The sequence below is a fragment of the Notolabrus celidotus genome, chromosome 12 (genome assembly GCF_009762535.1).
Source record: "Notolabrus celidotus isolate fNotCel1 chromosome 12, fNotCel1.pri, whole genome shotgun sequence".
Classification (NCBI taxonomy): domain Eukaryota; kingdom Metazoa; phylum Chordata; class Actinopteri; order Labriformes; family Labridae; genus Notolabrus; species Notolabrus celidotus.
Window position 1 is genome coordinate 9,375,067 of NC_048283.1, and position 25,288 is coordinate 9,400,354.

General features: G+C 39.5%; 1 protein-coding gene across 1 annotated transcript in view; it reads left to right on the forward strand.

The window, feature by feature from the left end:
• myom3 (myomesin 3) overlaps window positions 1-25,288 on the forward strand; it is a 175,584-nt gene that overhangs the window by 121,885 nt on the left and 28,411 nt on the right. Inside the window, exons 8-16 of the mRNA XM_034698701.1 lie at window positions 526-614; window positions 3,320-3,364; window positions 5,635-5,766; window positions 5,850-6,011; window positions 9,240-9,381; window positions 11,657-11,856; window positions 14,881-14,934; window positions 18,308-18,435; window positions 22,353-22,536. Coding sequence (XP_034554592.1) covers window positions 526-614; window positions 3,320-3,364; window positions 5,635-5,766; window positions 5,850-6,011; window positions 9,240-9,381; window positions 11,657-11,856; window positions 14,881-14,934; window positions 18,308-18,435; window positions 22,353-22,536 — 1,136 coding nt within the window. The remainder of the gene's footprint in view (window positions 1-525; window positions 615-3,319; window positions 3,365-5,634; window positions 5,767-5,849; window positions 6,012-9,239; window positions 9,382-11,656; window positions 11,857-14,880; window positions 14,935-18,307; window positions 18,436-22,352; window positions 22,537-25,288) is intronic.

Sequence of the window (25,288 nt, forward strand, 5' to 3'; positions counted from 1 at the left end):
CAAATTTGTGTGTCCTTCCACGATGACAGAAAAGCTTTTCACAGACACCGCTGGCTACAATAAACAACAATCAATATCCCCAACAAGTCCTCCTGCCCCCCAGCTACCTGTTTTTAAGGAAAATATAAAAATATGCAGAATTAATAAGCACTCTGCTAGATGTTTCATGACAACTCTAACAAATTTGAGGATGAAGTTTTGAATAAAGACCAAAAGCGTCCATCAAACTGAGGGATTAATGCTAGTGCTGTTTTGTAAGTCTCCTCCATTACTGGAATTCAAACAACAAAGTGAGCCAATTAAGTTGAGTGGTCTGGTGTTCAGGCCCCACATCACTTTCCTTCATTATGTTGCATTGAGATTAATTTAAAAGCCACTCCAACAGAGTGAAGTGTGCCGCCTATAAAAAATAAATGATATGTGCAATAAGAGCACAAATCTGTAAAACTACAGTTGCATTTTAATTTCAGCTCGATCTTCAACCGCTTACATTTTTTCAGGAAAACATTTCTTGTTTGTCTTCAGATGCTCTCCTGAGGATGCTGGCGAGTATAAAGTGGTAGCCAAGAGTCCCCTCGGGAGAGTCATGACCTTTGGAACTCTGGTGGTCAATTGTGAGTATAGTTTCCTATTTCATGTTAACTCAACAATGCTGGAAACCATGTTGGATAATACAAAAAAGGGTGTCAGTACCATGAGGGCAGAACAAGAGTTCAGCTCAACCGCAGACTCTCAGCAACTAATGAGACAGAGACACCGAGGTCGGATATTTGGGGAGGAAATCATCTGGAGAGCTGTTTAGCAGCCTTATAAGCAGTCAAAGAGCATATTTCAAACCTCCTTTCAGTCCATATTTAAACCTGGTGCCTGCACAAGTTAACTTTTCAGAATCATACACCAGTGTTTAACTTTAACAAGTTTATTTGACTCAACTGCACACAATACTTTGCATATTGATGACACTGCCATCTATTTTTCATGAGTTGCTTTAGTTTAATTTGTATTTTTTTTGTTTTGTAGTCTGTCTTTGAGTTCTTGTTTTATTTTGTAGTTCTCGATCCTTGTGTGTCTGGTTTAGTTTTACTTCCTGTCCTTGTGTGTTTCCCTCCACTTTGATTAGCCTCATTAGTTTCACCTGTGTCCTGCTAACAAGCTACACCTGTTGCTCGTTAGGTATTGTGTGTTAAGTCTCTGTTTCTTCCCTTGTGTTGTCAGCACATCGAGTCTCTATGATGTCTTTTCATGTGTGTAGCGTCTACCCTGCCTCCCGTGTTCTTGTGCTCCTCGTTGTTTCGTGTGTTTTCCTTTAGACCTTTTTTGGATTACATTTTTTGGACATTTTAGTACGTTTTTGTTTGTACCTGTTGCACCTTTTGTTTATACTATCCTCACTGTCTGCACATGGGTCCTTCTCCTTTGTTTTATTACCCAATGTGACATTGTTAGGGGTGAGTAATGCCAAGAACCTCACGATACGATACACATCACGATTCTTGGGTCACGATACGATAGTATCACGAAATATTACGATATCACAATATTGTGATATATTGCGATATTCTACACAGTAAACTATGAAAAAATAGAGATGGTGTATATGTAAATCACACAATAATACTCAAAATTGAAAGGACAAATTAAGTCAAAATTATTTGATTGAAAACAACTATTCCCCTTAAATGTTTTTTGAAATACTGAAGTTGTATTTTAGTTCCAATTCTACTAAAATGTGATTTTTTATTAAAACAAAGATAGCGACATTAAAGGCTGATTTATACCTCTGCGTCGAATCGACGGCGTAGCCTACGCTGGGGGTCCGCGTAGCTCCCGTACCTACGCCGAGGCCTACGCACGTAGCTGACGTGCTCCTCCTCCAAAATGTAACTCCCCGTAGAGCCGACGCGGACCTCAAGCCCTGTGATTGGTTCGCTCGGCGGCTATGTATTTCCCGCATTTACAACACTTTCGGGATCCTGGACATCGGCCGCACATCGGCTGTGTATTTCATCTCCTCCTCTCTATTCTTCATTTAATCATGTCTGTATGATAAACAGCAACATGTATCAGCTGTAGATTAAAATAACACGCTCTGAATCTCTGTGGAAAAGTAAACAGAGATCGTAGCTGGGCCGGAAGCAGGCGACCGGCTATCAGAGAGACTGCACTGCCCTCTAGTGTTTCGGCAGAGAATTGCTGCGTGACACGGACACACCGACGCACAAGTATGTGGGGCTCATGTCCGCGTCAGCCCCTGCTGCGTAGGGGAGACGCAGAAGTATAAATCAGCCTTAAGAGTTGAAATATCAATATCATATTGGAGGTCAAAGTATTGGGATATATTGCTGTATCAATAATTTTTCACACATCTAGACATTATTGGCTTTCATAGAGGCATGCAACAAAGTGATGTAAAAAAAAGAAAGATTGTATGTCTTTCATATGTATTGGAAGTACGGTTGTTTTACTCCACTGTTAAGATACGATGCAGCCTATTCTTAGCCGGTCGAAAGCCTGTTGTACGCCTGTTAGCCAAGGCTCCATAGCCAGCCAGAGTAGTAGATGGCAGATAAACTGTTGGCTACTTGAAAATTAAGTATGAGCTTTACTTTGTGACAATATAACAACGAGTATATCATGCTCATTATTGGTCACAAGTCTGAAAGTCTTAATATCAAATTCAGAGGATCGTCTTGGAAAAATATTATATGTTTTATGTTAAATGTATCAGCTGATAAACAGTAGGCCTCTGACTTTAATAATGGGATTTTTTAAAATATCAACATAGGTAGTGTTCATAAATCTTATGTCCTAAGGTAATAAAATCCCTCTTTCAATATTTGGCTTAATTTGGCAGAGGTACAGGAAGTCATTAAGCCCCTCTGAGGCTGACTCTGTCTGGAAAAGGGAAATATCTAAGCAATATGACCTTGCCTTATGACACAACCGTTCATTTTAATAATGTTATTTTTTCTTATGCACCCTTTAATAACCCATCTTCTCTCCAAAGCAGTGCCTTTCAGCAAACTTACCCAACCTTGTAGATAAATTAGATGGTCAGGGCGTTAATGAGACACTTCAAGGCTTCTCAATGCAATCTATATTTCACAGACTTTCTCCAGTTGTTAGAAAAAGGTGAAAGGGAATGTTAGATGTGTCTTGCATGAATGTGGTGTTGCCAGGTTTGATTTATCTGCTGTTTCTCTCTATCATTTGCCCCTTCACTTTCACAATATCTGCCTGTGTTTCTGTCTCCATCTCTGACCCACCCTGCCTCTCTCCTTTCGGTCCTGCTCTACCGCTCTGCCACTCTGCAATTCAGCATATCAAGGAGCTGTGGCTGGTTCAGAGCACTTGCAGACCCACGGTAAGTTTCGCGCCAGGGCCTAATGAAAAGTGTCCCCTTTCATTTCTCTGCCACCCTTTGAAGTTTTCTCCCTCCACCGGTAAACGAGAGGGAGGGCTGGGAGGCTTTGAAGGCAGTGACACAACACTCTACTCTGCTGTGCATGCTGCACCTCATAAAGACAGATGCGGATGGATTGAAAAGGAGCAGCATGTTGACAGTTTTTGTTTGTCATGGGAGTTTATGTTTCTGTGTGGGTGTCCATGTCCATGGTTGTACGGTTGTTAAGCAAGACTATTTGTAGAATAGTTGCTGCAGGGACATAAACACTTCCTTCCAATTGAGCAGAAACGACAGTCATGTATATTTCATTTCAGGAACAGCCAGGGATTTAATCCTTTTCGCTGCAAGCTGTGGAGCATCTCATAATGGCTCTGGTACTCTTTTGCCCAGATCACTCTCCACAATGTATTCTGTCATAAACAAGAAAACAACAGGACTGGCTGTTTGTTCAAATGCCTAAGACAAAAAAGGGCTTCTTCAATGCGTTTGAATTATGACTTTTCTATCAGAAGCAAAGGCAGAAGTATAGCATGACGATGCTCAAGAGGCAATAAATTAGTCTGTGATCTAGCCTTGGCAGGGGAGAGCATTGTAGTCACTAACCTTTTTTTGCTTTGATGTGGGGAACAGAGACTCAGCCAGAGAATGCCCTACAACTGGGAAAACACATGAGCAAGCCTTTTTTAAAGGTCACTGTTGAACTTTATGGTCTAAATCTAAAAACTTGTGTTTGGAAGTAAAAATGAAGGTGAACCTTTAAGTTTTTCCTGAGCTTGCAGGGACACACTCTGGTCCATCTCCTTAAAAAATAACTGCAGAAAGTTACAAGAAAATACATGTTGAAAATGTAGACTCTGTGCATATATATCAAGCCACAATGGTAATTGAGCAATGACTCATTGATGAAAGATCTTAGACTTTCAACAATAATAACTGAGGTTTGTGGCAACCTACTCAAAAATACAAACAAGCAGCAAACAGTGATGTATTTTGTATCACCAGCAGTGATTGGAGAGAGAGAGAGAGAGAGAGCAGGCACAGCTACATACGTTCATACATGACCCCTCACAGCATGAAGCCTTTCCTGTCGAAGGGGGGGTGGATGTGTGTTGGGGGGAAGGATCTAAGGAAACTAGACGTCACGTCAAATCCATGAGAAAAATCTTTGAGAAACAAAATGTATGAAATTTCATGACACCTATACATCTCACATCTAGATTGCATCACCTCAGTGCTTTGACATATTAGAAATGATAATCAATCAATCTTTATTTATATAGCTCCAAATCACAACAAAAGTTATCTCAAGACGCTTTTACAAAAGTAGCAGGTCTAAACCGTACTCTATCTTATAGTATTAACAAAGACCCAACATCAAGACAGGATAAGACTCAGTCTGATCTCATCTTAATCCACCATGAGTAGAGCACTTTGCAGTATTTAGCTAGTTACAGTGGTAAGGAAAAACATCCTTCTAACAGGCAGAAACTTCGAGCAGAACCAGACTCATGTTAGACAGCCATCTGCCTCGACCGAGTTGGGGTTACAAAGAAAGATAGAGGAGATGAAAAGAGAGAGATAACAGCTGAAGGAGTGACAAGAATTGATCACTTTATAAAAAATGTCAGCTTTCCCACTGTTGTCTGTTGTTCCCTTGGGGGGAAGCCACAAAAGGTCCCCAGTTTGGGTTAATGAAGACAGGGTTGCCTTGTTCAGTTTACACCAGTGACAGAATCTGAGGAAGGAAGAGCTTGTGACTGCTAGTTTGCAAGAAATGTAGTCCATTAGTGGAGACATCAGAGCTTTTCGAACTATGCAGGTTTTACAGGCAGAGCTAGTGAGAAGATAAAAAGAGCTTTCGTTTTTAATCACCAAGAATCAGCAGACTTTTTCCCCACCTTCGTTTCCACTAACCTCTGCACACCCTCTACTTCCTTTGTTGCTCTCCCTTTTTACTCATCCTGCTTCTTTCATTCCTGTCAGTACTTTAAAATGCAGCCCCCGCCCAAATTATTACCATCTAGAATATTTCTTTCCTCACTTTGGCTTTGGAGAAGACCTACTTTTTCTATATGAATTCATCTCTGCATCGCACAACCGAGGAAACCAACTCTGTGTGATGAAAAGTGCCTTCTTCTTTTCATGTTTATTCTTAACCTCTGCATCATTTTACAGTTTCCCCTTTTATCTTTTCTTTCCATCCTCTCCACTCACTACCTTTCCTCCAGTCCTGCAAGAAGCCCAATTTGGCACCACTTTCCCCCCAACCTGGGTGAAGGAGAGTGACAGCCTCACCCTGCAGTGTACCTTCACCTCGGTTCTGTCGGCCTCTCAGCAGGACGTTACCTGGTTTAGAGATGGTAAGTGTTGTTAAAGAGGAGGCTTATGAGCCAGGTGTGTTTGTGCTGTGGGTGATAATCAGTTCATGTTTGTATGTCTCCAGGCATCCAGCTGCATCAGTCCAGCTCTGTGGACATTAAGACAGACGGCAGCAATGCCTCCATCACTTTATCCGCTGCATACAAGGAGCATGAAGGTGTTTACACTGCCCGACTCAGGACATGTGATGAATTCCAGGAACACAGTGCTTTTGTCTTCATCAGAGGTGAGCACCAGAATGAAACTTTTGTCCTAAACTGATCACACAGCAGGTTTTTAAAATGTACACTGATGTCCAATCATTTCTCTTTTTGTTTTCATTAAATATGAATCAAGAATGAAATGTTGCTGGTGTCAAGTTTGAGGTGTAAAACGTAGCATCTAGGTTACATCACTGTGTTTCCCTTGCTCCCTCTTAATAAGCCAAAGATATACTCTCTGTTTAACCTTGTGTTAGCGTACACAACCAATGTGTTTGACTTTGTACTCTGCATCTTACTGGAGGATACCTCTACAGGGCACACCAGAGAGCTCAGGCCACATTTAGCTATCAGACTCAAAGGATGTGAACAAAAGACATGGCAGAAGTCACATTTTTTAACATTTTCCTCCGTGCTCGGCTGTAACAGTCCCAGGCTTGTTTCCACTTAGTTTTACATGTTCACTTTTAGAATCGAACGTGTGCTTAATTTCCATCTTGGTCTATCAGCTTGTTATGTTACATTTTGAGGACGTACCCAACTGACCCGCTAATCAGACACAGGGAACATGCACTGCAAAAAAATCTAAATTAAGGAAGTGTTAGACCTAATGTAAGCCACACTCACCTGACAAGTGTGAATGACAGTGATAAATGTCTTTATATAGAACAAGATATAACAAGCCAGATATAAGAGCCGAGTTGTTTGTAATGTGTAAAACAATCTGCCAAATGTACTTACGTTTCTCAAATTAAGGTTTTATCTTTATTCCAAGAAATTTGACCAGTAAAATTTTCTTGCCATGCTGGAAGATTTTTTCATCATTACAAGTCATTCGGGTCTCGTTTTCAGCTTGTTTTACCTTGAAATAAGAAGTTTATGTGGACTTTTCAGCTAAATGTGGCTTATATTTAGTCTAATAAGATTTTTTTCTCAAGAAATAAGAAAAAACACTGGCTTAGTTTTGTCTTTTTTGCAGTGAACCTTCATGTGCACCTTTACAAATAGTTCAAAGCGAGTACATGTCTGGCCTTAGTGACAGCGCACCAAATGGCAACCTCCAGCTGCGAGAATTGGTGTCAATGCAGAAGTGTTAAAAACTGCAGTCTCTCGATCGTCTGCTTGAGGCTGGCTCCGGAAACCACATACACACAAATTCAAAAAAGCTGATCTTTACAGCAGAAATAAACATGTTTACAGCCTGGTACAAAAAATGAGGTTAGTCTGGATAGCTCATTTCTCTATCGGCACACACTGTACGGGGTGAATTTTTTTCATAACACAGCAATTTTGCAGATATTAAGATTACTAGTTTTCCATTATGAGAGGCACAGCTGACTTGACTGACAGGCGGGAACACTGTAGCTGTTGGAGAGGAGTCTCAAAGCCCGCCTCTTTACCTCACACTAGCTTCACAGAAGTTAGGTTGAGTTCAGCATTTCCAATATGGCTCCCCGCCGACTTCAAAACAGCCCATCAGAAACAGATGGGTGACATCAAGAATAATATGTCCATTATTTATACATTCTATACATCGGAGACAGTTAACAGGGATGTGCTGCTGCATTCAATAAAAACTGTTAGTGCCAGGGGTGAGAAGAAGTGTGGGTTTATATCTGTCTTAGAAACTTAAACAATATTGAAAAATCAGGTTAAATCTGGTCAGCTGTTTTGCTCTAACCAAAGCTGCACCCTTTTCTTTATCACTCCTCACCTCGCTCATCATGCCAGGAGGGAGGGGCTATTGTGTTTTAACAAACAGGGAAAACTCCTTCTTATTCTACATCTAGCTGTTTGGCAGAACAAAACAAAATGTGTCCTAACTAAAATTTCCCATGACTTTGGACCAACATAATGTGTAATACCAGACAGGGATTAGTCCTTGTGAAGGAGACCAGAGTTTAACACACGGTTCACAATATGACAACAAAGCAATCCCCCCATTCCCCTTAAAAAGATAAACAGTCTTTTACAGCCTGTCAACCTGCAGTCTGAGTCAGATGCGTGATATTTAAATGAACCATTTAGTTTTTTGTGTAACTGACAGTGTCACTCAAAAGTGACCTCGCAAGCCTCGTTCACAACAATGCTTCTGTTCTAGTAGATGGAATTATCATTTGTTGTCCCAAACTGGATAAATGGTGTTTTGACTGAAACCTTCACTCAAAACACAATTTGTATTCTCCAGATTTTGGCTCTACTTTCATTTCCTGTCAGCAAACTACCCTGAGTCATACGGGTAAAAATTGCACCATCAATCAAGCTGTTGTAGCCGCAGACTGCTTGTTAACTTTGTTCAGTGAAACTATATATATCTATAGACTTCACACATGCACACTGTTGTTCTCTCTCATACACTGTTTGCAGCATGCAAATAAACCAGAGAACAACTCCCACTTGACTCATCAGACATTTGAAATGTGTCTGCTCAGCTTGGCTTGTGTTTGAATGTATTACCAGTGCTTACTACAGAATTCAGTGCATTCCAGCGGCTACAGTCAGAGTATTACATGCACTGAATCATTCATAAACCTTAAATGCTCTTATAACCAAAATTGAATAAACACACACGTATGACAACTCTGAATGCAGAATGAATCCTCCTGCAAAGCTTCCATAAATTTTACCCCGGGTCTCTTTCTCTTAATAAGACTCCAATCATAACCAGAGCTGGAGGTACTAATTAGTGAATCTGCAAACTTCCCCAACTGTGGATTCCCTCCTTCATATACAGTATTTGCATCACAAATAGGCAGTCAAAAAACGCAAAAAACAAATGAAAAAAAGAAGGAAAGGGGCGGATCAGGACAGAGATTTGCGCAATGTTGGCTTCAGCCTTTTGTCGGAAAAAAAAAAAATCCTTGCCTCAAGAAAGGTTTGTGAACATGTCACATCCAATCATTTCAATCCGCTTAGCATAATTACATCATTCCTATTCCACCCATTTCTGCATCTCATTACATCCACAGACTGTGATTGTATTATGTATATATTCAAAAACATGTGCTAATCTGCTTCTTCCTACAGCTTTAGCTATCAGTTATACTGTGAGGATGTCATGAGCTTAAAAACTTACTTAAATACTTCCTGTTTTAAAGTTTTCCTCCCTTCTTCTGCTCGTGTTCTTCAATCTCATCGTTGACTTTCTATGTTCCTCATCCCTGTCCTCTCTTTCAAGTCTCTTTTTTAACTTATGTTACTTATATTTTAAGTTAAGTACTTCAGCTTTGGTTTTCTTCCTCCTCACCCTGCAGATGCATCAGCTGCAGTGCTTGGAGGCCCCGCCTCCCCTCTGGACGTCCAGGTATCTGATGTCAACAAGGACTACGTCTTTCTTACCTGGCAGCCACCCAGCGCTGATGGATCCTCACCTGTGCAGGGGTATTATGTGGAGAGGTGAGGATCACCTCAGACAAACCAACCAAAGGTCCACTTGGCTGCTATTATGTAGCATGTAATTGTTAACATCAACTTTTGGTTGAAAGATGCAGTTATACCCGTTGTTGTAGAAATCCATCCATCCTTTATCTATACATATACTGTATACTGCTTATCATGTTCAGGGTCATGGTGGATGCTGGAGCATGTCGCAGTTGACATTGAGCAAAGTGTAATGTTAAAAATGTGCTTTCCTCTGCCAAGTTGTTTGACTTATCTTCTTCACTTTCCTGGCTATTAAGTCTTATCAAGCTAGTTGAGTAAAAATAACTGCATTTCATCTGTCTCTTCATATCCACTTATGATCATTTCAAAGAACATGTGAAATATCAAAGCATTCTTGACTAGTAAAGTATCTCTTACATCAGAAGACAGATGAAGGAAGTTGGAAATAAAGTAATCAGAATCAGCAAATACCATTTTTTGGATCTGTTGAGTGAGGATATTGAGTTTGGTTACAAATGAAACAAGAATAATCAACAAGTGAGAAGCTGAAACCAAACATATTGGATCTTTTCTGGAAAAAATATCTAAGTCTGGCATAACATTCTCAAAATAAGTGGTGATAGAAATATACTTTTTTCTTTTTCTGACAACACGTTGGACGTTATTGATTTGTTCTTTTTGGTAACCGATTTCCTGAATCAATTGCAAGAAGGTAGACTTGTTGTCTGCAAGGCTGCTAGGGAGGGACCCAAACCCAGAGAAACATTGGCTCCCAGAGATTCTCATGTACCAGCTAGAAAGACTGCCCCCCCTCCCAGGGACGATGTGATGATCACTGATGACATGGAGGAGGCAGAACTCATTGAGGTGGATGAGCAGTCACAACAGAAAAGCTACAGCAGAGAAGCTTAGGAGGAGCATAAAGAAAGTCCCAGAGGCGGAGTACAATGTCAGACACAGTAATTTATGGAATGACAGGTCTGTGAAGGTTCTCAGTCAGCCAGGTATCATCATGGTAATTCAAAGCTTAATCTGTAAGACAAATGGACCTGATAGAAGTTGCTTTGCGGATTAAGATTTGAATTATGGAACAACAGGTGACTGTAAAAAAAAGGAGCCGACATGGGTAGCATCCATAAGAAGAGTCAGGTACAGACAGGTAGAGGTAAGTGAGAGTCAGGAGACTGAGCCAGGTCAGAGAGTCTCAGGACATCTAGTGGATGGACGGAGAATGGCAGCACAGTAGCCTGAGGAATGTGGCAGAGCAGCAGAGTGGAAGAAAACACAACTGAATCAGACATTTTGACAAAATAACTAAAGAATAATATTTGCTTTCATTGCATATCACTGATTACAATTCTTTTTTGCGTTTTGGTTCAGGAGAAACGAAATAAGAAATAAGACATGACTTTGTAAAACGTTTTGGCACTGTTTCTTTTCCCACTGAATGGACAGGATGACTCAGTGAAATCACATCGATGTTATCTCCATAAAGACTTTCTAGATTGCTTTTTTAAACAACATCTTGTATCACAACTCAACAATAGACCCGCAGTGAGACTCCATGGCTGTGCCTGTGACCAGCAGTGTTACACTCTTTTTGGCAGAGTGTGCATGAGATGGATGGTATAAACAGTAATTATCAACCCTGGACAGTATGTTAACATCAGAGTCAAAGACTCCCAGAGGTAAACAGGTGCTGCACTTATCATCCCCACTAATCAATCACCATCGTCCTCTACATTCCTGTGTTTGGAGAGAAACACACGACACAATTACTTGTATGATTGCAGATGTATTTTTGTGTTCTTTCACACTTTATTTCGTGGAGATGCCACATCTGATGTTATTGGTTGTTGGGTGAGGAAAAAGAAAATGTAAGTTACATCCCAGTTCCCTAGCAACCTCCTTATGGTTAGAAAACTGCACTCTTTTCTTTGTTTTGTTTGCAAGTGGCAGCAGTTTGTTATTGATGTTGTATAATCTGAGCTCGCAGTCCACTTGAAAAATCTGTTTGTATTGTGGTTGGAGGCCCATTATTTTCACATGATGGTTTCTGGTCACAATTATAGGTCTTAGTGGGGTATTTACTGACTTAGATGTATTGTGTGCAGACTCAAGTTGTTTGCAATTGTTTTTATAATGTTACACCCTGCAGAGCGCCCACTATGTGGTTCAAACATGTCGCAGTTGGGTCTTTGTTTACTTCTCCTTCTAATGACTTTCTGTCATTGTTTTTCTTTCCTTATTTCCTCTCTCTTTCTGTCTCTGTCTCTCTCTCTCTTAGATGTGAAGTTGGTCAGACTGATTGGGTGCGCTGTAACATGCAAATTCAGAAAATGTGCTACTACCCAGTGTTCGGGCTAAAAGAAGGAGCGTGGTACCAGTTCAGGGTTCGTGCTGTGAACAAGGCAGGGGCAGGACGTCCCTCCATGGCAACAACACCAGTACTCACTGCTGACCCACTGGAGCACACCAGGACCATGGGTAACACACAACACACACTGACTCTCCAAAAAGAGAGATATGAAAGTCATCAACAGCTGAACATGAAACAAAATTACAGACTACAAGAACTGCTGGACTTATTTATCGTAGAGGTGTGATTCTAGCCTCATTAAAGAGCCAAACTCTTTGTGTAAACCTGTTTGCTGGTTATAAACTCTTCTTGGAAAAACAGAGAAATTAATGCAGTATCATCCAGTAACCATGGTAACACATCCATGTCACCTTACGAGCGTGGAGTTGTCCCTGAAAGCCGTTGTATAACAGGTGTGCTGGGTTCTGCTGTCTTAATGCATGTGTTTTGGCAGCTGGGAGCTTGTTAGAGAATGAATAGAAATCCACACATTAATTATCACCTCTGTAATGTTTGCTGCCTGACGCCTTTTTTTTTTTCTGTCCTGCTCTCAGTGAGGGACGAGGTTCAGTCTATGAATTAATACTCATGAACATTTGTTTCTTTGTATTGGTAGTTAAATCATAACACTGCTTTAAAGTATACTTATTGATCTATTTGAATCACTCTGTGCTGCACACACATGGGCTAAAAAGACACCCAGAAGTCAGTGTGAGGGCTTGGGAGTTCAATGCCTTGCTCAAGGGCTCCTGAGCAGTTCCCAGGAAGTGGACTTGCGCTTCTCCAGCTATACCAGCCCAATTTCCAGACCTGGTCCATAATGGGAACTGAACCAGCGACCCTCTGGTTTCCGAGCCAAGTCCCTCCAGACTGAGCTCCTGCAGTCCCTATAGCCTTCATTTCAGCCCATGCTGCATCAAACGCGCAGAGATCCAATCACAAAAATCCTCTAACATAAGTCATTCATTACTCATGTTTACAGCCTTCAGAAGATGACACTTTATAAGGGTTGAATTTAGTTGCATGTTGGGTATTGTAGGAATGAGGAAATACCATAGACGTCATCCGTGATGTCTGAAGATCTGTTTCTGAAGCGCTGTTTTGAGGCCAATCATCGACGGCAGCCATATTGCTGCTGTCGAGTGAGTGTGACGTAAAGAGGCGGGCTGTGAGCCTCCTCGCCAACAGCTACAGTGTTCCCGCCTGTCAATCAAGTCAGCTGTGCCCCTCATTGGAAGACTTGTAATCTAATTGCCACGTTAGAAAAACATTCACCCCCCGTACAGTGTGTGCCGATCAAGAAATGAGTTATCCAGACTACACTCGTCTTTTGTACCAGGCTGTAAACATGTTTATTGCTGCTGTAAAGGTCGTCTTTTTTGAATTGGTGTGTATGTGGTTTCCGGTACTTCCGGAGCCAGCCTCAAGCGGATCCTCGATGAACTGCAGTTTTTAGAACTTCCGCTTTGCACTCTTTTTTAGACCGGAGGTTGCCGCTTGGGAAATACCAAGGAAGAAACCTGTTTGGAGTAAAAAAGGAAAATATGTCTGTCCATCTTTTTGATCTTTTTTTTTATCTACTAACCTGAACTGCAACCATTTCATAGGAATGTTATCACGTCCTCTTTAAACTTACCAGTTCCAAATCTATGTTCTGTCCAATGTGTTTTTTCTTTTTTGTGAGGATTAAATGAACCGATCTAAACAAATCCAAGCTCCCAGAGCAACTTCAGTGCTCTTTGGCATCAGTTTCACAACTTCTGAAACTCTCCTTGGGCAAATATAAGCTGTTCTTTAGTGTTTTATTCACCACGTTTTATTGACTGATGGTCGATTTTATTTCTACCTTGTTTTTATTGACTGCTCATATCTTGTTTTTACAGACGGTTACGTTTTTAGTTCAGAGCACTTTGTCACCTTGTTGGTCATGTCTTCTTTTGTGCTGTTTGTCGGTTGTAGTTTAAAGGAGGCTGACTTGTTTGCTGTAGTGTTGAATACATAATTGTTCCAAACAAAATCTTCCAGACCTGATGGGTTTGAGTTTGGTGACCGTATTAAGATAAGATAAGATAAGATATTACTTTATTGATCCCCCGGGGGGGAAATTCGGTTGTTACAGCAACCCAGACATAAGTCCAATCAAGAAAAAGTTTCAATAAGTAAAGTAAAATAAAATAAGATAAGTAAAAATAAAAATAGATAAATAAAGCTAGAATACAGTTTAGATATATACAATGTTACAAATGGAATTTAGATTAAATAGCAGTAAATTACAGGCAGTATTAAAGATGTTTCAGTAGTGACAGGTTGACATGGTGTGATTATGGTTGGTAGGGACAGATTAAGCAATAAATAAAAATAAATATGGGTATGTAATATGACCGTGAGTTGTTGTAAACAATAATAATGTAATATAACATAATATTATATAATACAATATAATTATAATATAAGTATTCAAGATATTTCTTCAGTAATTCATTCAAATGTAATTTAATTCCTTCATCAGTGACCTCAAAGAACATCAGGAATTCTAGTGCAAGCGTTGGGGAACCGTATCTGCCTTGGTTACAGTGTTAGGACTGCAAAGACATTAGCTCTACTGAAGAAAACAGATGTATGTGTGTGGATGTTTGCCTAATTTTCTAGTGCTTGAAGGTTCTGCAGTGGTTTCTGAAACAGCTTCTTAATGGCATCTTGGACTGGAACGCTTTTTCCGAAGGTTACTCTGAGGCGTTTAGGTTTTGTTAAAGACTTCTATACAGCGAGGGGATGAGAACTATTGAATGAAATCTAATGTAGAGCACATCACAGAATGTGTGTGTGTGTAGCTGTGTGTAGCTGTGTGTGTCAGAGGGAGGACAGATGGGCTGTGGTCAGAAGCTGTGGATCATTAAACACAGATGAAGGACAGACAGAAGGTTGACTTGCCTCCAGCCTGCTCTCCATCCTTCCATGTCGCTCCCTCGCTCTCTCTCTGTCACCTCTTTGTATCGCTGGCTCTCTTACCCGTGGCTGCTCCTTTAACATTAACACTAATAGTGTTATCATGGGTTCTCATATAACTTCATTACCCTGATATTCTCCTTCTTTTATACCCTTCCCTTCTCACCTATCTCCTTCTGTCTTTGTCGCCCTTCTCCCTCCCTCAGAGGTCAAAGTTGACAGAGGAAGGAAGATCACCATTACAAAAGATGAACTTGAAGGTGAGAATGACGCCTTCTTCTGTCACAGTGTATAATTTTGCAATAAAAAGATGCTATTTGAACATTCAAACACCTGATTTCACACAGCCTCTATGTTTTACTGGCTCACTGGGTGCTGCCTCCTCATCCTTAGGCCGCCCTAGGCTCGAAGCTTTAATGCATCTTTGTATTATATTTATCAACAAGCCGCAGTAATTGTATGGCTGAGGCGATGAGCATTTGTTCCATTTACAGAAGTGAAGATAGAGAGAGAGAGAGTACAGTCCCTGGTCGGCTCCTGGTAAATGCACATAATGGCCTGAGGTAGTGTGAATGCCTGTGAAGAGGGCTGATAACCTTGGAAATGAAACTCGCAGACGGAGAGAGATAAAGGAGAAGAGTAGGAGGCAACTAGAGGAGAGACACAGCAAAGACAGGGCATTCATGCTCTCTTTAATATTCCCCATTCTGTGATGATTCAGAGCCAAAAGTTTAAAAGACACAGAGGAAACGATGCATGCACAAGTGTTAGTATGCAGGTTTTATTTTACTCTCAATCGCTGAAAGCTTCATTTATGCAAACTTATTTGCATACATATTTTAATGGCTTGAATTGGACTGATCTACAATAACAGGTAATGTCTACACATACACACATTCAGGGTGTCCTGAAAGTTAATGGACAGTGACACATTTGGTCGTTAACTTTACCCTGCAGTAGAGGACTATTAATTTCAATGAGCAGAGCTCACAAGGTTAATTTCCAACTTTACATTCTAGTTTGAAGCAAAAATTAGGAGAACAGAGATGTGCAGTTCAACAACCTTAAATAGCTACATAGCAAGTTTATCTATAAACCACATTTCATCACAGGTTAGCTCAATGTGCTTTACAGTGAGGATAAAAACATAGAAAACGATGAATTAACATTAGCTTAGAGAATTCAAATAAAAAATAAATCAGACACAGCTTACAAATCAAACATGAAGCATAAGGAAAATAAAATCCATAAAGCATAACCACACATGCAGCCAGCCACATGAGTCATCTTATTTACATGCTCTCAGAGTAAATAGCTTTAGAGTTTAGTTTAAAAGCAGAGGCGGTGATCAGTGATGGATTTTATACCAGCTGGCCATTTGTTCTAGAGAAGGACCACATTGAATTAAAACTCCTTCATTTGGAGCCACAGTCTGCACTTTAGGGATTGGCTCTCAATGGCTCCTGCTCATTACATAACATACAAACATGAGAGGCACATCAACGGTCTCTTCTTATGTTGTGTTCACACCAAACACAAATAATATCTTTAAAACAAGTAAATTACATGTAAAGTCAATCTAAAAATGCAAGTAGGTGCAGGTTTTTGTCAGACGATGTAAATTATGCAAATTTGGCTGCTTAATTTGAGGGAATGGAGCAAGTTATACACACTTGGTGCAAATTTGCGTCAACTCTGTATTCACGAGAGTTAAAAAAATCTGACTTTCAGCGAATCATGTGCGCCTTGATGGCCAATCAGTATGGAGATCCTTCGGTAACGTATGTTGTGAAAAACAGACCGACAGAGGTTCATTCATCTGGAAATAAAGAAATAAATTGATGGTGTCTGTGTGCTGCAAGTTAGAGTAATACATTTCATTATTTTTATTGAAACAGGAATTAATAGGAGCACACGTGGAGGAGAGTAAGTGAGGAGGTCAGATTATCTTGTAAATTGTTAAAGCTTTTGTCCGTCAATTGATTCCAGCTATTGGTTTTACTTTACTTTTAGCAATGCCCCAAACAGCATAACCAACCTTGAGTCTTTGAGTACTTGCATTCACTCAAATGGAGCAAGTTATTAACACAAATGAAGCGGGCAAACACAAAATATTCCAACCTTCAAATATGTGTAAATAAAGCAAGCAAGTATTTGAATATAGGGTTGCAAAGGGATGGAAAATTGCCAGTAAATTTCCATGGGAAGTTAAGCTGGGAAATTGTGGAAATATTCCAAATTGGAAACATTCCATTGGAATTAATGGGAATTAAGGGTAATTTAATGGAGAGGTATCGTATCGAGCATAAATATTTGTTTTGTTATAAGCAGACATCCATCCAAAATAATACAATTAAAACAGATTTATTTGTAAGTAGAACTTTATCATGTATTAAATATTTTATTGAACAATCAAATATTTCATTGAAGAACAAAAACATGAATGTGAGTTAAATATTACTCATCCCCCTGACCCAACCCATTCAAAAATTAACAAAAATGCAATCCTAACAAAGTCCCATTCAAAATGTTAAATGAAAAGATCCCCTCTCCCTCCAAAAAAGTCCCATTCAACATGCAAAAATATATTTTAGTCAGGATTATGCTAAAATATATTTTCCCAAACTATATTCAAGTTCCCTATGAAGAGCCAACCTTCAATTTAATAAATCCCTGGTTTATTTCCTGTTAATTCCCATGCATTTTGCAACCCTAATTGTATACCTGTCCGGTGTGAACACAAACTTTTTTGCTCCTTTGTTCTATCTTCACCTCTTCAATGTTTTAAAACCATGCTTTGTTATCTCTAGGTCTTTTATATTTTATGCCAGGTGTGATCCTTTGGTATTATGCCCTCAGTCTGGTCTGCTGTAACCAGCATATGAAAGACTTGACCTTCCATGACCCATTCCCCTTTTGCCCTCAATCCATCTTCTATGTTTCATTCACTGCACATTGAGGATCATTATCCTGCTGGATGAGTGTAACACATTCAGAATCTGAACCACTGCCTCACCTTTAGAATTAAACAGTATCCCTTTAACCCTGTGGTAGTGGTTTCATTTCAAATCTAAAGTTTCAAGCTACAACAATAAATACGTCATCCTAATAATGCTTACAGACTGCGCTGAACACACACACACACACACACACACACACACACACACACAGAGAGACACAAACTACTCCTGCCACATCAGCATCCCTCATCTCTCTGCACTCTCTTTGGTCTGAAGTTCCTCTCTGATCCACACTGCAGCTCTGTAGCTCTTCAGGGGATACAAACAGACTCAGACAGGCACGAAAGCTGAAGACTTTTGTCTGAATCTGAGCACTTCTCCCGTCCTTGAGTTACTTGGAGTGTCATTGAAAGTGTGCTGACTCCAGCTATTGTACTATATCTTATTTGGTACATTTATATACGAGAAACTGAGGGAGAATTGGGTCTGCATGGTAAAATCTGCTGAATGCTGCACTTGACTTCAATTCACCACACAGACGCATAGAATATCCTGACGAGAGACTAAAAAAATATGCATAAGGGCATGCAGGGCATTTTTTTTACCTCCACAGTCATTCTGATGGATGTCTTTTCTTCATCTTCCTCTTCCTCCACCTCTCTGGTATCTGCAGGTCAGGTCAGAGCTCCCTTTCCTCCCATAGATGTCCACGCCTGTGAGGTGAGCAACACCTACGTGGTGCTGAGCTGGACCGAGCCTGATCCCAGAGGCAGAGAGCCGCTCACCTTCTACGTGGAGCGGGTCAGTCTCTACTTTCCCACACACACAGAGACACACACGTACACACACAGGCACACAAATGTTTATATTACACCAGCTATGGGACTCCTGGATGGCAGTTAGCCTCTTGCTCTCCATCCTCACTATTTCCTCTTGAAGGACAACAGCAAGATTTCAGTATATGAAATACAAATCCCTTTGCTGCTGACTACTTTGCAACACATACTGAAAACTTTTTGATTGGTGTCTCAACTCTGAGGCAGACTTTAGCTTGCAATGAAAAATCAACTTGCAGACACTTAAAACTGGCTGAAGAAGGCAATCCATCACGCTCTGGTTCCACTGCATGGGGAAAAGTTTTATCATTGTCATATTGTTGGTTTGTTTTTGCACAAGCCAACAATATCACTCAGGCTTCAGACTTTCAATCAATCTTTATTTATATAGCACCAAATCACAACAAATGTCTTCTGAAGAGTAGATCTAGACTGACAAAGACCCGATTTCAAGACAGGATAAGATGGTAAATGGACTTGTACTTATTTAGCGCTTTTACACTACTCGTCACATTCACCCGTTCACACACTGATGGTAGAGGGACCATCAGTATTAGCTAATCTCATTCGTACACATTCACACACTGGTGAACAACAGCAGGAGCAATTTGGGGTTCAGTGTCTTGCCCAAGGACACTCCAGTATGTGACTGCAGGAGCTGGGATCGAACCCCAAACCTTCTGTTTGAGAGACGACCGATCCTACCCACTGAGCCACAGCCGCCTAATTTCTTCTGCTTTCAGCAGAGGGAACTAATGAGTAGTTCATAATTATTTTATCAATAAAAGAAAGACTTAAGACATTTCTTTCTGGGAATAAGAGCCGAAACACTGTTAAGCCCATTTCCACCAGTAAAATAAAAAGAAGGATTTGAATTTGTCAGATCTTATCTCACTTGATGCCTTTGGGTCCATCTTAAATGAAAGACAGACCCCAGAACAGTGCCTGTGTCTTTAAATGCTGTTTTTGAAATCAGGAAATTACACTTTATTTGCAAATAAGTTGCACTTTCAAATCATTGATTGCTTCTACATACTGTCTGTTGTCAGTTGTGCTATTTATTTTGACGTGTGCTGCTGAACTCTTGGCCAGATCGCCCTTGTAAATGAGGTCTTGATCTCAATGGGTCTCATCTGGTTAAGTAAAGGTTAAATAAAATAAAAAAATAAAAAAACGCAGACTTAGAATTACAATCATAAAGGTTAGGGTTAGGGATAAAGGTCAGAACTGCGAGACATAAATTACATGTATTTTATAGGCACTATGTAGGTAAGGTCCATCTCACAGGAAGGACTCAGTCTGATCTCATCTTAATCCACCATGAGCCAAGCACTTTGCAGCATTTAGTTAGTCACAGTGGAGAGGACAAACTTACTTTTAACAGGAAGAAACCTAAAGCAGAACCTGACTCAAATTAAGTAGGATTATGTTTGATCATCTTAGCCAGATTTTTGTCATTCCAAAAAACGTATTCTCTGGTTTGTACATCATATCAATCAATCAATCTTTATTTATATAACACCAAATCACCACAAGGTTATCTCAAGACGCTTTTACAAACATAGCAGGTCTAGACCGTACTCTATGTTAAATTATTAACAAAGACCCAACACCAAGACAGGGTAAGATCCAGTCCCCTCTTACTGACAGGATCTTGTCTCATTTTAATCCACCATGAACAGAGATCTTTACAGTATTTAGCTAGTTACAGTGGCAAGGACAAACTTCCTTTTAACAGACAGAAACCTTGAGCAGGTTTGACCTGACCTTCAGAGTGAGAGAGAGAGAAACAGAGAGCGATATCAGCTTTATGACTGAGATTAAAATTAAAACTTTTTTTAAATCTGTGGTAAGATTCTACACGATTTAGATTAATATTTTCTATTAACAATGATTGAATTGGTTATGTGTAGTTTGAAAACCCAACTTAGTGACAAACCAATAGATCCTCATGAAGTGTTTAAACATTTTTCACATCACTCTTTTTGATTTACAACAACTTCAATACTCCCTCCATCATTTCCAGCAACACAAGCAGCTGTTTATCTGCAGAGGAACAACACAGACACAGCTAGCGGCTTGCTTGTGAACATGGTGGAACACTTAGCGACATAAGAGCCAGATGTTTCCCTTTAGGAGTAGGTGGGGAGTAAACTAAGCTACATAGAACACACTAACATTTGTAAGGAGGGCAGAGGACTTTTAAGGTAAAATGAATTCAAAAATATGAGACTGTTAAGCCAAGTATCCCTTGAGTGGAAGCGTTGAGCGGTAAAATTCTCTTACCATGGAGCTTTTTACTACTACAACACAATCAGACACATTCCTGCTCTCTTCCACACAAACAAAGTGTTGTACGTTAAAGCACAAACCAGAATCAGAATCAGCTTTATTGGCCAGGTATGCTTGCACACACAAGGAATTGTCATGGTAGACTGTGCTCTACCAAACCAGCATTGTAATTAGTGATACCTACACATCCACTGAACACTTGAATCAATGTTTTTGCATCATTGGATCCTCCACTCGCTTGTTGAGTTTGTTCAGTCTGGAGCTGGAACGTGAGCCAAATAAACAGCAGGCCGCAGCAACACACGGCTCTAATCAAAGAGACACAAGGAACTCACACACACACACACCGCACACACACACCGCACACATGCACACACTTGTCTTCCTCTGTGGTGTCGGTTTAAGTGGGAATTGGTGGACTCATTAAGAACAAACAAACCTTGATGTTGCTCCTTCATGCCATGTGCCTCGACTCTGGAGGTTTGATTGTCTTGCTTATATTCATTGAAGACTTTTTCCTTTTTCCAACTGTTGATTAAAAACAACCTGGATTGGGGCGCTGGTGTCTCTCAAGCGGTCCGGTCAATTAAAGGCTAAAAGTCCAAAAAGTAATGTTAACAAAAGCCAACTGGATCAGAGTTCGGCACTGGGTTGCAGCAGCTCTGCGAGGATGAAGTTTTGGGGTTGCACCAGCTCCGTAAAAACCTGGAGTCATGCAGCATCATTTTTTGAAAGATGGGATCATTCGGAGGATGAGAAGCATAGGGTCCAACCTCAGAAATTCTTCCCCAACATGTCAAACTCTTCTCCTCAACAATAAAAGGCCTCGGATCCGTGATATTAACCCAGACAGCCAACAGCTTCTGGCTCCAATAATCCGAGAACTGCCACAGGAAACAGATTTTTATTGGACTTTAGTTACCAGTGTAATAAAACTGTCAAATCTGTCAAAGGCTTTTTAAATTACTGGAGTCTACAGCCTCACTCCTGCTTATATAATGAAAGGAGCATTCAAATATTCCTTTCGCCCTTGAGCAAGCTCTTTATAATCGCTCATCTCTTTCATATGCCACATACTATTGTTAGGTTTTCCTCCTCAAACTGCACTGAAGGGAAAAATGGTGACTCAGAGTAGAAGTACGTATATGAAATTGAGTTTCTTTGTGAGATAGCATCATTAGCTTTGACAAAAATGAAAGATGTTGAGATGTGTTGCTGATAGTCCGGTTTGTACGTGTACGTCAAATGTTTTGGACTGCATCTTCAAAAACCTGTCTTTCCCCCTCACTCTGTTTTTCTGCATACTTATATTTCTGCTTCCACCACTTCTGAACTGCCAATCTTTATTCTCTTTGTCCTTGTCTGTACATTAAGTGGTTTGCTTTGAAACTAGAGAACTGTTAGCTAACTACAGAGTAAGTGTGCATATTTAAATAAAATATGTGACATTTTAAAGAGGATTTGGCAGCCCTTCACTCTTGTGTAAATTGAATCCTCAAGCATATTGGAAGGACACTTAATAATGAGCACGTCCCTGAGGTGAATAGCTCTTTTGAAATTATCTTTTGCGTTTTTCTTTACTCGGATCAGACCCTAGCAGGGAAGAGCAGCTGGGAGCTGGCCAGTCTGGACGTGGAGGTACACTCACCGAGGTTCCCTCTGTTTGACCTGGTCAAGGGTAAGCAGTACTGCTTCAGAGTGCGCTCCGTCAACAAGTACGGTGTCAGTGACCCCTCTGAGCCCACTCAACCCATCTCCTTGGGCAAGACACAAGGTAAGCAAAGGTGCTCTGTAATGTATGATTTATCACTCCGCCTGTTGTAAAGGGTATTCGGGTTTTGTGCATCCTTGTACTGCTTGATGTATCAGAATCAGAATCAGAATCAGCTTTATTCGCCAAGTATGCTTGAACACACAAGGAATTTGACTTTGGTAAACTGTGCTCTCTTTGTACAAGGCATAAGAATAGGAATAAGAATAAGAACTACAATAAAAAATAAAATGAAAATATAATAACAATAACCTTAGCTATAAATACAAAGAAACAACAAATAGCTTGACTAATATGTACAGGCTAAAATAATATGATAAAGTGCAGTGGTGAGTTGCAGAGGTAGTTTTACATTATAAAATAGAAGTTAAATAATACAAAAAATAGAAATATGGAATTCTGCTTGAGAATTGTTGCATTGTGTATCTACATGTATATTTACAGAGAGTATTTATCTGACAGGTATGACACTGTTATGGTTTAGTGTTCATCAGAGTGACAGCCTGGGGGAAGAAACTGTTCTTATGGCGGGTTGTTTTGGCGCACAGTGATCTGTAGCGCCTGCCGGAGGGGAGGAGTTTGAAGAATTTGTGTCCAGGGTGTGAGGGGTCAGCGGTAATGCTCCCTGCCCGTTTCCTGGCCCGGGACCGGTACAAGTCCTGGATGGGGGGCAGGTCGACACCGATGATTTTCTCTGCAGTCCTTATAGTCCGCTGCAGTCTGTGTTTGTCTAGTTTGGTTGCAGAGCCAAACCAGACAGTGATGGAGGTACACAGAACAGACTGGATGATGGAGGTGTAGAACATGATCAGCAGCTCCTGGGGCAGGTTGACCCACTGCAGCTGCACACACAGGCTATAAATGCAAAAGATAACAGACTTTTTACATCCTGTAAGATCACATGATTGTTTTTCTTGCCACATACTGCAAAAACTTTCATTATTTGCACATTTGTAACTCAGCTTTAGAAACATTAGTGGTGTGTGTAATGATCAAAAAAATGAACGAAGCTCTCAGATTATTTCCTTCATTTAAAAAAGCATTTCAGTGTCAAAATACTCCCTTTAATAGTAACATGTATGTATTCAGCATTTAATCAAAGTACAATACAGCACAATAAGAACCTTTTCTTTAACCCTCTGTATAGAAATCCAGGGATCATTGTGGACAAAGATTTCAAAATGGACAAACAGATACATTCAGTTGTGCTTTTTCTGTCTTTGACTTTTACCTGCAGGGTCGAGCCCTTTTTATGTTTTAATGATGTCAAAAAAGCTCATGCATGTTTTTACCCTCACCCATCTCGACTATTTACAATGCACTTCACCCTGGTGTTAGCCAAGCCTCTTTATCTTCTGTGTGGTTTGTTCAGGATGCTGCAGCTCATCTTCAAACTGGCAAACAAAAGCACACCACCCTATCTTTGCATAACTGGCTCTTTATGCATTTTATATTTTAATATTTTATTATTTATATATATTAATCAATAAGTGGTCTCGCTCCAGCTTATCACATCTTAAAACCACATCTTTAACTGAGAGCCTTCAGATCTACAGATCAGTTCCTGTCTGAGCAAAGGTCAAAGTTTAAGCTCAGCTGCAGCTTAGAAGCCCCCTCTCTGCCTGTTTTTAAATCAAACTTCAAAACACACTTTTATGGCTTGTCTTCTGACATGAGAGATGTTTTTGTTTTATGATGGTCTTATTATTTTTTTGTGTTGTTATTATGTTACTTAAGCTTGATTGTGAAGCACTTTGGTCTACTTTTGTTGATTTTGAATGCACTTTATAAATAAATACGTAGATGTGGTTTGTATCTGATGGACAGAAATATGATAACTAAAATGTACTTGAAATATTCAGAACAAATACATTATTATATGGTGGGTTACAATCATTGATGTTTTAAAATGTGAGCAGCACTTTAGTGCTTAGGCTATTCACGTGAGGCTGATTTGACACATTGTATCCACTCAATCAATCAGTCAGACTTTATTTGTAAAGCACTTTTCATACAATGATGTTTTAACACAAAGTGCTGATATAAAAGTTAATAAAGGTAGTAATAAAATAGTATGCAATTAAAATTACATCACATGATAAGAACATGATATATAAAATAATAATAATAATAATAATAATAATAATAATAATAACAACAACAACAACAACAACAACAATAACAATAATAATAATAATAATAATAATTATAATAATAATTATAATACCAATAATAATAATAATAAAAAGGATGATATAATTATATTAAAATTAAGAATTAAAAAAATAAGTTGCTGACAAACTGAGGACATGCTGTCAAATAAGATGATAGAACTCATGACAGGTAATTAAACTCACCAAAATAAAATAAATTAGTAAAATGATAAAACATTAAAGCAGTAATAGAAACTAAGATGCTACACTTAAAGTAAATACAGCAAAGTAAAACGGAATAAAATATTAAAAAAGATGTAAGTTGTAAAAAACACAACATGATGAGATCTAATTAATAACTAAATAAATAATTAAATAATTTACAGTAAATTAAAAATACAAATTAAAAAATTAACTGAATAAATAAAATATATATGTGTATATAATAATTAAGAATAAGACAGGCTACTATCTACTGGTAACAGATGTGTGTTCAAGCAGAGTCTGCAAGTATCCAGTAATTGTAGTTGTCAAAGAAATGTAATCAGTCATTCTGATCTCCAAAATGTCACAAACTACTTTTAAAAAATTCCAAAAAACTA